The sequence below is a fragment of the Gymnogyps californianus genome, chromosome 5 (genome assembly GCF_018139145.2).
Source record: "Gymnogyps californianus isolate 813 chromosome 5, ASM1813914v2, whole genome shotgun sequence".
Taxonomy (NCBI): Eukaryota; Metazoa; Chordata; class Aves; order Accipitriformes; family Cathartidae; genus Gymnogyps; species Gymnogyps californianus.
In genome coordinates this window covers 10,407,603-10,421,202 of record NC_059475.1, presented here as the reverse complement: position 1 = coordinate 10,421,202, position 13,600 = coordinate 10,407,603, and the positions used below count along the sequence as shown (strand labels likewise).

The 13,600-nt window shown below is 37.2% G+C and overlaps 1 protein-coding gene across 1 annotated transcript in view; it reads right to left on the bottom strand.

Annotated features, from left to right (window-relative positions):
- The window catches only part of PPFIBP2 (PPFIA binding protein 2), an 89,436-nt gene that overhangs the window by 42,496 nt on the left and 33,340 nt on the right, over window positions 1-13,600 (bottom strand). Inside the window, exons 3-4 of the mRNA XM_050898495.1 lie at window positions 8,818-8,907; window positions 3,718-3,831 (exon numbers count right to left, since the gene is read on the bottom strand). Coding sequence (XP_050754452.1) covers window positions 3,718-3,831; window positions 8,818-8,907 — 204 coding nt within the window. The remainder of the gene's footprint in view (window positions 1-3,717; window positions 3,832-8,817; window positions 8,908-13,600) is intronic.

The following is a 13,600-nucleotide window of genomic DNA, read 5'->3' as shown; positions in this document are numbered from 1 at the left end:
AGTCATTGAGGAAAAAGTCTAATGAGCATGAGAGTCTGTATAAAATAAGTTGCAGAAGCACAAGATCAGGAACAGGGAGAAGGATGAAAGGAGAATGAGGCCTTCTCTTTTTTGCAGCAGTAACCTTGAGATTGGCTCAACTCATTTCTTGAAAGTTCACATTTCGACTAAGGGATATTGCACCGTCCTCTTAGAGATGAAGAATCATAATTTTCTGCTAAGAAGCAGCAGTATCTGTTGCTACTATTCCGCATTCAAGATGTCCACCCTAAATGCTAAACAGCCATTTTATGTAATTCGTATAAAGTTTATTTTAGCTGCTGTTTCAGAAGTGTTTCCATGATCACTTTGTAGCAGGGTTCAAAACAACTGTGCATAAATCATAAGCCAGAAGGATTTTAGCCAGTAACCCCACCCTGACAAAGTGGACAAGTCTCTGCTAGCATAGATTCAGCAAAAACTATTTTGCAGGGTAGCATTACATACCCTTTCTGTTGTGGAACTACCAGATATCGTCATTAAATTATCTTAAAGTGTATGATTTTTGTTTTCATTGAAGCATTTTGGGCACAGAATTAATTAAGAGTCACTTCTCTTATAGTTCCCAAAATTAAAAAGACAGGGCTTATCCTGGACTCAGGTACATGGTTTCCCTGATAAGTAAATAATATGCTTATCCATACTGCAGTTAGCTTAGTTCTACTAATATACATTAAAGATTTTTCAAGCTAGGGCAATTATCTTTATTGTTCCATTTTCCATTTAGAAGAAGCAGTTGACTTAAGTTCACAAAGGTAAAAATCAGTGGAGTTCAATATATTGGAAATAAGCAAGCAAAACCATGAAATAAAACTGGATTTATATGCACCTCAGGAAGATAATAGAAGTCTTTCTGAAAAGCAAGAATATTTATATAGGTACATAGAGCTAGATGATTTTTTTCTTATTAGAAATAAGTTAGTTTACTGTAAAAATAAAGAAATACTGTCTTGAAAGACCCACTAAATAGTTCTGACTGGAAAAACTCAATGACAACACTAATATCTTTCATCTCTTTGCTAAGCATCATGAGCACTTGTGCAGGACACTGGCAACTGCTGGCTGAGAAGATCTTAACCCAACTCTCCACAAAACGTGATTGATCCATCAGTCTACTGAAATCCCTGAGGCCAGATACTCACTCTACTTTTGACAAATTAACTGCAAGAAGGCCTATTGGCCACATATCTTACATGAACGTCCTAATCATCACATTATCAGGTCATCCTCTTCTCTCCAAATCTCAACTCATCCCCTGTAGAGGGTAATCTTTTCAAGAAGATGAACTGAGAAAAGAACCTTCAAAATAAATTATAGACAAATAGGGCCCTCTGCTGAGCCATAATAAATGTATAATTTCTCTGACTGTTGAGATTTTGAGAGATCTAACTTGGGTTTCCCATATCCCACTGTGTACTGGGGCATGTAATCCATGTGAGAAAGACACCACAACTACCACTCCCTCGTCATCCTCTAGTATTTCACTTAATTTGCTCTTCTTACTGTTCACAAAACTAAAATGTTAACATCATTTTTTCCCATTCCAGTGAGAAAATAAATTTTAAATATCTCAGTTCTACACTGAATTTATTTTTTAATTTTGATTCAGCTATTGAAAGTACATGACTCACACTGAAATTAAAATACTAAGCGTATGTGTTTGTGTACGTGTCTGTCTGTGCAAAGTTCCAATGGACAAATTCATAGGATTAAAATGAAACACAAATCTTTACCAAGTTGTGGCCTAGATAATTCTTTCTCTTCAAAAAAAAAAAAAAAAAACCCAAAACCCAAACTCAAGCTATCATATATGCTGTAAGCATGAGAGATCAGTCACTTAGAAATTTAGCAATCAACAAGCAAGCTTGTCAGTATCTCTGGAAATTATGTTCAAATGCAAGATCTCAAAACTACACTATAAAACAATCAACAAATTTGAGCTTATTGCTATTAATATGTGTACAAGAAAGACAATAAAGTTGAAATTAATCCCATTTGGCAACAGTTACAGCCGCTCAAAGTGATCTCAAAATTTAGATTTAAGGTTTATGTTAAACATATTTGGAGATTCTCTGACTTCTTTAGCTTTAATACAGACTTTTGTAGCTTAGCACTTTAGGATCAGCTTTGTAGGCAATTTGTGCACGTGCCTAATGCCGGACGGGTAGATTCAAACATTCTCACTGAAATAGCAATGTACATGCATTATTATATTCTATTTTCAGATGCTTCAGTGTTCTGTTAAATCAGGCTTTAAATTCACAGGTTCCTCATTCCGGACTATCAGAGCAGAAAATTTTAAGTCAGAGAAACAATAAACAGTTTTAGCAGAAGTCACAGAACAACTATCTAGTTTTAGATTGAAACAGGAAACTTCTACACTCTATTGTGAATGCCTTCCTGAAGTTTGAAAACAGATTTTCATAACTTAAATAGTTACTGTTCTTTGAATTTCACTTCAGATCTCACTGAAAAACTAAATGCACTGGCTATTTGCATTTTTAAAAACGTCCTCTCATTTAAGTATGAGAATAAAACTTTGCCCAGCTGGAAGCATTTTGGGCTGCAAAAGTTGTGTGAGACCAAGGTTTTTTTAGAGAAGCTTGGAGAATTATAACTTTAAAAGGCTTAGGATACAAGTTTATTTTATAGAAACTGCTACTGTTTACACACATATGTACACGCATCCTTATCATAGTAAAATAAGTTTATATAGATGAACACAACTTTAATTTGTAAGTTTATCTAGATTAACACAACTATAATTTAAAGCTATGAATAGTTCATAGAAAGACTTGTATATTTCACATAGACTAAAATAGTAAATTTATAACACACCATTTTGGGTGGGGAAAGGAAGTAGGTTTGTCAAGAACAGTATCGATCCTGCAAATTTCTGGCACAGATTTTGAGGGTTATTTACAGTTTCAAATCTATTTTTGGTATCTATGTACTGTATTACCAGTGGATGATCGGCATCTGTAATAACAGAAAATTGCACCGGGAAAATTCTTTTGCATCGACAGACCTGCCAGCTCTGCAGTAACACATAAAATGTAAGGTATTTAATTTATCATTTCATCTGCTCCCTCAACATTTAACATGAAAGAGCAAAACTTAGATCACATAGCCTGAAACTGTCAACTGAAATAAAGAAAAATACGTCTTTATATACTAATTTTCCGTTCAAAAATAAGGGGAAAGCTCCTAAATTAAGCAAAAATGGTTATAGAACCAAACTTGATACAGTAATTAATTTCAACTTACTACCTGTTCAGCTTCAAAGCCATACGAAAACAGAAGATATTTAAATAAAACTTCTTAATTCTATAACTCCTACACATATTAGATACATTTAACCTGTCTAACCAGTTACTCAACCATGTCCAAATTTAGTTCGTCAGCACAGTACAAATAAGACACAATAGTTTCATTTTACATGCTGCCATGTACAGTATTATGCAACCAGCCAGTAAAATGTTTCTGCAACAGGAAAACAAAGAAACATTTATGGGGGGGGGGGGGAGTGCAAAGCAGCAAGAGAACACTAAAAGAGGCTTTTTTTCCCTGTTTTATCTTGTTGCCAAAGGCACTCACACATGCAGACAAGCTGACCATGTATGTTCACCCCTCTGTTGGAGAAGATTATGCAAGAAGCTTTCCAATCCAGATTTTTACCTGTTGAAGCATTTCTTCCGTAGCATTCAGTTTCAACTGATGCCCCTCAAGACAGATTTCTAAGTCCCGGATTTTCTCTCCTTGAGCTTCCACCTGGTCTGTAAGAACACTCACCTGTAATTTGAGAAGAGAAGCACAATGCTACTGAACTGACTGTAAATAAGTTTCAATTACCTTATACAATTAACATCCAAATGCACATCTTAACAGCAAGTTCTCTTTTAAAATCCTCAATGGTTTAATATTCTTGTGCACTGCAGCAACCTGCTCTATCAAGATAGACAATTTTTCAGTCTTACCTGTATTTTGCTTCAGCCCCGCCCTCTAACTCCCCCTCCCTCCCCCCGATTATTTTGTTTTAATATAAAAAGGAAAGAGCATTTCTAGAAGAGATGGAAGACTACCTATAGGTAGCCCGAGTCAGTTCATGCAAAAGTCTGAAAAATTAGAAAGCACCAAACAAGAACATAGAATACTGAAAATATGTGATGTGGTTTTGGAGCATGCATTGCCATTTCAGGTTCCATTGGCATTTCACTCCCTAAAACGGATAAACAATAAAACTGTTCATTCGGAAACCAACCAATTACTTTACTTCTTACAAGAACAGAAAAACAGCTTACCTATCAATAAAGCGTTCTGAAGTTATAAAGAATGCAATGAGTAAAAGGCATGTTTTAGCAGTGGCAAAGTTCTATTCCAAGAAAAATTCCCAGGCTTTGCAAGCCAAAACATGAAAGCAAAAGAAGTGAGATACAGACAATGAATCCCAGGAAAAGAAACAATAAGCCATACTGGTAAAGAACTGTGGGAACGGTGGTACAGACCAGTGAGTGTGCAATAAGAAAAGCCCAGCAGCCTAACTCAAAACTTGCAAAGCTGAAAAAACTATGCTCAGGATAACATTAGAAAGATGTGGTAAAACCCCCCCAGTGTTAATTCCTATGTTAAGCAGCACGTACACTCTGTATATTCATTTTTACTATTCATTTATATAAAAGCCTTGATTATACTAGAAAAATGTTGTATCGAACAAAAAAAGCAACCTGGTGTTTAAACTCCAGTTTGAATGAAATGCGTTAACAAAAAAATTATCTATGCTCTCACATTCAACCCTGAAACACCTTTATTTAAAAAAAAAAAAAAAAAAAAGTGAAACCTTTAAGATGTACCCACTACACAGCATTTCTAAAACTCAATCAACAAACAATTGAGTTCACTTCAGGGAAGCTGCAGAGGGAGTGACTGAGTGATCTGTATTTGTTTTACCTGCAAACATAATGACAAGCATGCGAGCATGCCTGGGAAAGGAACACAGAAAAAGAAAATAAAGAGAACTTTTTTTTTTTTTTGTCTTTAAAGTAGTTGGCTGTAGGGTAGAGTACAGATGAATGCAGGATGAGAGATGATAGGAAGGAGTGGGTGGAGGTAGATGGCAGGGGGACATATCCAAGCTGGGGCAGGGGGAGAACTCCCCGCAAGGAAGTCTGTTGCTTGTCTACTTTTTTGTTTTGCTCCCATTAAATGAGTGATGGCACACAAAAAAACCCCCTGTGAAGTCAGAAAGCAAGAAGAAACAAACTGAAACCTCTCCTTCAGTCTGATGCAGGTTCCAGAGAAAGAAAACAAGCTCTACTTAAAGGGTCGGGTTAGGTTCCAACTAGCATTGTAACCTGTAAGGAAAACTCTGTATGTCAAATGTGACCTGCAAAGGAATTTAGTAAAACCTTAGCAGCTTTAGAGGCATGTGTTGGATGTTCCAGTAGTTAGGCTGAGAGGCACATTAGCCAGTTTGAGCTCATATTTTCCCCTCTATTCAGGATCACATCTGCCAGACTCTTCAGGGAATCAGTAGGCTGCACACAGAACATAACCCCAGCGTATGCTACGCTGGCAAGTCCATCTTGCCTTAGCAGTGCAACACCCATGTCCTGGTTTCAGCTGGGATAGAGTTAATTTTCTTCTTAGTAGCTGGTACAGTGCTGTGTTTTGGATTTAGTGTGAGAATAATGTTGATAACACGCTGATGGTTTAGTTGTTGCTCAGTAGCGCTTATGCTAAGTTAAGGATTTTTCAGTTTCCCATGCTCTGCCAGCAAGCAGGTATACAAGAAGCTGGGAGGGAGCAGAGCCAGGACAGCTGACCCGAACTAGCCAAAGGGGTATTCCATACCATAGAACGTCACGCTCAGTGTATAAACAGGGGGGAGTTGGCCGGGAGGGGTGGATTGCTGCTGGGGCATCGGTCAGCAGGTCGTGAGCAATTGCATTGTGCATCACTTGTCTTTTCTTGGGTGTTACTTCCCTCTTTTTTTTTTTTTGTTCTATTCCTTTTCATTACTGTTATTATTATATTTTCATTAGTATTATTGTTAGCATTATATTTTATTTTACTTTAGTTATTAAACTGCTCTTATCTCAACCCATGAGTTTCACTTCCCCCCCCCCCCCATCCTCCTCCCCATCCCACTGGGAGGGGGGAGAGGTGAGCAGCTGCGTGGTGCTTAGTTGTTGACTGGGGTTAAACCACAACAACCCGCAAGAGTCAGCCCGTAGATAACGTATTTTCTGTAAATGTAAAAGTGAGGCATATTGAACAATTAGCTAAAAATCAACTGGTATAAGGGTACAGAACATCTTTCTGGGAAAAAAAAAAAAACAAACAAGCAACAAAACCCCAACAAACAAAACAAACATCTAAAGAAGTACATTAGCTCCTATGCACAGGCACTGAGTTATCAGAAGGTATCCCAGATGCTGTAGCATTTCCAGCCTCCACTACAGACTCAACAGTGGAAGCAGGTTTGAAAGCGCCCTGTTTGACTCAGCCTTGGTGGACAGAGATAGTTGGCACTGCCTGTGCCCACTACAAGGTGCCCTGTACTGCTTCTTCTGCAGCAAGTCTGATGCAAGACTGGAGTGCTCCCAGCCTCATATTCCCTACAGATTACAGCTATGGACCACAGTCACCGGCACAATTCAACATGAGCTATAGAATAGAGGTGCTCTGTTTCCCATCACTTTCTCATCCTTCATGCCAATGGTCACACCCAGGAGCTAGGTTTGTACCAGCAGACTCCCTCAGGCCAGTGTAACCTCAGCATGGGACTTGCCTGTGTTCCTCATATTTGACTGCCTAAATAGAATCTGCAGAACTGGTGTAAACCAGGTTCTAATCCCTGGTCCATCTTGGCACCTTTTTTTTGTTGTTGTTGTTGATGTTCACCTACCAGACTGAGGTTTTCATCTATCTTATTTGCCCGGGGTTTTTGGAGTTCTACTGCAATACTGTGTAGTGGGATAGGAAAATGCATAAATATTGACTAAACCTCTTGATTTGGTGGGGGTGTGATGGGAGTAAAAGGCAAGAGAGAGAAATTTCTACATCTGATTTTACTCCATTCGTTTTGAGAAAAACTCTAGGCAGGTCTCCAAACCATGTCATAAAAACCCCTTCTTTGTGAGTTTGGCTGGCTGCATTCTATGGGTACCTATTTGTGTGGATGAAGAAATAGTTACTAAAAATCAGCAGGACAAAGACAGGAAAAGTACATGCTGAGCACTAGCCTGGAACAGTCTTCAGGAACTTACAAGTGCTGGAGACTAGTGGTTCTGTTAAATCCACAAAAGCTGATACACTTTGAACACCAAGATTCTGCCAAATCTATACAAGCCCACCAGCATGCACGACCATCAACAACCGGCTGTATAGCGTGAACCACACCAAGATGACAGTGGCTGCTATATGTAGACAAAGATTACAGGACTATACACACATGTGATGAAACAAAGGTGGCCTTCAGGGACAAAGCCACAGGTGCATTGGTACAACCCTCTGCTTCTGAGTAAACAGCTGGGTTTGGCCTCCTAATTGTTGCTCCGATTATGAGTTGCTCATGTGTGTGAGTGAACTGTGAGAAGTGAATGTACTGTGTGAAAAGTTGTTTGCTATTATTAATAGAATCAAGATGTTACAGTTAATAACCGCTTGATTAATAAAAGGTGTTCTAATAAATATCAGTTGTGATGTTATCTCCCCTGACCTCATTCCCTCTCAGAAAAAAGGGAATTTGCAGCACACACTTAAATTCCAACCAGAAGTTTGTTTTTCATTCAGGATTTTTTTTTCCCCTAAATTTGTTAATAGCAATTTTAGTTTAACAGGAACGAAAAAATCCAACCGAGCCTAAGCTTATGTCTCACAAACCATTTATTGTTTATTTAACAACAGCAGTGAGAATTCTGCTCAGTAAATTAACAAGTGTGAACAGAACATACAGCATAAAACACGCTTCAGAAACTAGTAACTGAAAGTAGGGAGAACACCTACCCAGTACAGTTAAGTTTTGTTTGATATAAATATATATGCTTATAATATGCTTTTGTAAGCATAAAGAGAAAGGATATGCAAAGACCATTTAAAGAATCTCCAGCTTCAGTTTTAAAAAGCATGTAATGTACAGTTTAGTAATAGTGAAAATATCCAGAAAAAAATAATTAAGTTTTTTTATTTTAAGTTGCACAACATGTGTTTTCTCCAGGAGGAAAACTTACATGGGACAGTGGATCTGTTTGAAAAAGGCTTGGTAAACTGAGAAACGGGAAACCTGGAAGAGCTTAGGCATGAATTTTACTGTTAAATTTTCTTTTTCCCCCTTTACCTCCCCCTTAAGCTTTTTGATGATGTAAAGCAACTTTGGTACAGTGTACAAGCAGGAAAAATATCAGTTCAATCTACCTGCCAGTCTTCCAGTTCATTAAAAATGGTGGCACACAGAACCTTGAAAAATCAAGTGGTACAACCTAGCAAATCTAGAATGAGAACAACTACCACAGCATTGTCTTGGGACTCCACAGCATTATTGTTTTTTTTTTCCTTGTCATTCTTCTCCCTCTTACTGCTGTTACTCCCCTCTCCTTTACCAAGTTACCCCACCATGAAATCGATCAGATGGATTATACAAATTATAAATTAATTCCTGATTAAATATCAGTTACATTTGGTGACCTGCTAACATTTGTTTAACAGAAAATACTCTGTCACTTCAGCTTTTATTCACTGAATATTAACTACATAGACAATGTTCTCTTTAAGACATACCTGCAGTATGAGTGACTCTTTATCACCTTCTAATCGTGCCAATCTTTCTTGGTAAGTTTCATTATTAGATGAATGATGATTCACCTGTGACTGGGGGAAAAAAGTGCTATGAGAATTTTTACAGTTAATATTAAAATTTCAAGCAATAGTTAATAAAAAATTATATATAATGAGTGGTTGTTATAATACAAAAAACATGCAAAGTGTGTCTACAAACCAAAACTGTTTATTTCATACGCATTAAACCTTTCGAATGTACCTTTTTTTAGTTGGATTTTGAATACTTTCTCATTTCCAGCAATCAAGAATGGTATAGGAATAGATTTGAGATTTTCTACTGAATTATAATTTCATTGGGAAATACCATCTTATCAGGACAAAACCCATTTAATTAGAAATATCTGGTCTCAACAGTCTTTTGCCAAAGTCAAGGAATCTCGGTGTCTGTTTTTAAATGGGAAAAACTGCCATATTTATTATACTATTCCTAGAAATTACTGAAAGAAAAGTATAATTTTTTTGTTAGCAATTAACAAATTATTTAAATTACTAAATTCTTATCAGGAACTACTCTAGCTATGTAATCACTTATGGATTTCTAAATGGCTCTAAGGAGCAAGACCTTCTAAAACATGGCCTTTTCCTAACTATTATGTCCCATTTCCTATGAATTTTAATACTCCACAGAGAAACACTACAATTAAAAAAAAAATAAAAAATCTGCAGATTTATTTTAAAAGGTTTAGAAGAGTCCCATAGCTTCATCCTGCATACTACAACATTGTGTAATTGTGGGAATGGAGCTGCTTGCTTAAAGCATCAAAAGTAACATGAGCCCTTAGCAGTTCATTTCCCAGCTCCATTGCAGGCAATGCATTTCTACCAGGGAATAAAACACTCTGGCTGGCTTTTCAGCTAACACAAGAATCCAACTTCACTGAGTTCCCTTCAACTATACTAGTCTGCAGCTGACTACTCATTTATAGTTACTTGTACAATGGCACCAATATAATTATAATCCTCATCCCCAACTGTCCTTTCTTTTTCAACTGAATGTTTGTGAATAGGATTTTTTAAAATATTAAATATATTCATGACTTCTTGATCTCCATTGAGGTCTACAGGCTCAAATGTAAAACAGATGATGAAAATAAACATGGTGCTAATTAATGCAAATCAAGAAATCAAATATTTATCCAATCAAAAGACACTTTTCAAGCCATAAAGTGCTGAACTAGATATAAGTGTAGCATCTTTATGAGCTGAGAGGAACTGAGCACCCTTGTCTCTGATGATTTTGACAGGAATTGAGAGAATCACAAAGATACCAACAAACAGGACTGAAAGGTGTCTGAAGAGATCATCTGGTTCATTATTCCATCCTAGGACCAATGATTATTTGCAATATTCTTGTCTTGCCTACTCCTAAAGACCTCCAGAAATGGATTACACAGCCTCCCCAGATAATCTACTTCTTAGCTACCCATCATTAGAACATTTTTTTTAATGTCTAACCTGAATCATCACCTCTTCAACTTCAACCTATTGGTTCTTATCATACCACCATGGATAAAAAAAAAAAAAAAAAAAAAGGTCCTTCCCTTCGCTTCAGAAATTTTTTACGTATTTGAAGACTATCTGTAGATCTTTAATTAGCAGGTCCCTCTTTGGACTAAACAAACAAGATTTTCTGTCTTTTCCTCACAGGTTAATTTTTCAAGATCTGTTTTGTTGCTTTCTTTTGGTTCCTCTTCACCAATTGTTCCTTGACTTTTGAAATCAAGTGACTAAGAGGAGATAGAGGACTCCAGCTGAAAATGGCTAGAGTGGAAAAAACTTTTTCACAGGCCCTTGGGCCATATTTCTTTTCATATTAGCCATATAGTAACACTGATACATTTTCAGCCTAGGACCCATAACTTCCAGATCCTTTTTTACTGTTATTTAGCTAGCATCCTGTTCTTCATCCTGTGTTAACTCATTGTTTCTGCTTAAATGTATAACCTTGCACTAGTCTATACTGAATTGCATCCTATTATTTATACTGTTTTCCTACGCATCAGGCTCTTCTTATGTTTTAATCATGTCCTTTAGCGTGGCTGCAAGGCCCCTAGCTAGAATCACCTATAAATTCACTGAGCTTGGTCCTTATTCCCTGTTTTAGAGGGTCAACAAGAACACTGAAGAACAGAATGTGCAGAACCTCACTCCACACCTCACTTATCAGCATTCGTTGTCAAAAGAAGAATATGTTAACTCTACTCAGAATATACTTTTCTCACTAGCTTTTGACCAGTTTATAGTAGGTACAACTAAGATTCAAGACCTCACAGAAATGGCTCTAAATATGCACATGTGAGTGCATAACATACACAAACACAAGTCTCAGACAAATGAATATGTTTTACAGTGGCACCTGTAGGGAGCTGGCCCACTGTGTAAGTACACAATGCCCCTAAAGGAATGGTGACTTCACTCCCTCTTCTTCTCCTAACTAGTTTTAATTTTTTAGAATTTCTGTGTCCTAACATCTCTGTCCATCTTTCCTAACATCTTAATGTAATTTTTTCAAGCCTTCTCCTTTTATTAAGCAATACCACCCCCTCCACCCCAATATCCCCCACTGTTCATAAAACATGCATCTTCAGTTTAACTTAGGCCCTCTGTATTACAAGTTGGTCAGTCAGTCAGTCCGTATGGCCTTAAAGTTCATTCCTTATTAACTTCTGTAGTACTATAATGAAAATAAGGAATCCTCATAAGTAAACAACATGCATTTCTGTATGTCTGCCTAGATAATCCTTTGACCTCAGCTATGCAGCCTCAATCATACTGCCAGCCATTCCACCTGGGTTGCTACTCCACGTAGAGAGCAAAGTCTTATATTGTACTTTAGAATCCAAAATCTTTAGCCTTGGAGGCTATGTTTCCATTAGGGTTAAAACTCCATTACATACCATTATATGAGTTTTCTCAATGGAGAGCCAACAGGCCTTCCCCAGTATGTCTCTGGCTCACACACAATGGTAGGGGAGACTTTCCTGCACCTAGACCATCAAGTATTCAGGTAAGAACAGCACACTGCTAGGCAGGAAAAGATTCTCTTAATAACAAAACCTAGTGATGAAGACTGCCTAGTCAAGTAGATTTTGTACCCTTTTTCCTGCCGTCATTTGCTATTTTCCTAGGCTAGATTTAAGAAATATACCTGTAACCACTTGTGTAACCACTCCCCCTGGCCTTACAGGCACAGTGAGTTAAATTACTGCCAACACATTTTTACGTAACTGATCTGTCATGAATGCAAAACAGAGTTCAACATTTTATATCATCAGTAATGAAGAATTAGTTCAAAATCAAATCACAAATAAGATATTTTACTACACTCACATTTACCAAATGTATAGCCTCCAATGATGTCTGCTGCACTGAGTGACTCTGAAATATCCTCTGCTGGAAGTCCAATACTCAATACCCATGTAAAACCTAGTGAATTGCACCCATGTGAACAGAAAAGGGGGAAGGGGGGCAGGGGGGTATCGATCCTGCCAATAGGTCAGCCAGAGAGTGCTCAGATAAGTACAGGAAAGTACAGTACACAGAAAATGACCTGCTAAATCACAGTGGCTGATTGACACACAGCAGTTGTTTAAGACTTGGGAAATCTTTGTGGCATGCATAAAGACAAGATAAAACAGCGTAATATGAACCAAGGCCATCTGTGGATGGTTGGAGTGCATTCTGCAGTTGTGAAAGTCAGTACTGAGAGGAAACTGAGCAAGTATAGTTAGATATCACACATATCAGCATATAGGACCTATAACACTAAAGTCATAAGACTACAGATGACTCGAGTCAGTGTAAGAGCTCACAAACAATAAACACTAGACTTGTGTAACCACATGACCAAAAGGCTGAATCACCAAGATTTTCCACAAAGATGTTATTTCAGAAGATGTAGCCTTAAAGACCAAAAATCATTACCTGGGCTCCACAAATTATAAGCTAAATATGTTAATTATATTTCTAATAATGAAAGAATGAGAGAAATTGCATAACACATGTAAAAAAGTTTATGATAACACATGATCACAAAGTAGAAGGAAAGATATGCTAAGGCAAGGTGGTTGAAACTACATTGATGGTAGTACCACTGCAGATGAAAAGTCAAGTGTATACCATAAATACGTTGCCTAAGGGAGCTGCAAAGCAATTTCTTGAAGCACCTGTATTATAGTCTCCATAGAGATTTTGGATATAGTTTAATGCCCATCAGATTGTATCAGATATTAACATAAAATGTTTCCTGAAACAATTCCAAATCAACTGTTTCTCCCGGTTCTAGAAAAAGAAGGAAAAAAAAAAAAAAAAAGGCTTTTGCATTCCTTCACCTGCTTCAGCTTCTTCTTCACCTTTAGTTTCCAAATCTCTCTCTGGAATACACTTTACTCTAACCCGGACATAATAGTGGTAGCTGCTGGAAACTTGACTGAATATCACTCACATGATCCAGTCATTACAGGGTCCTTTTCCAAGAAAAAGGCTTAAATATTCCTCCAGAATATATGACACAAAAAATTAGACCTCAGAGTATGATTCAACAGCTTTAATTTAAAATGGAGATAATCAGCAAAAATATAAAAGGGTATGGCAAGAAAGGGAAGAAATGTTTTATCAACTCAGTTAGCTATCTTAATTTTCAACAGCCTTCTCAGAGCCCGGTAAGCATGGAATGTTATGTTTTCTTGCATGTTATTTTAACAGCAAACAATTCAGAATACAG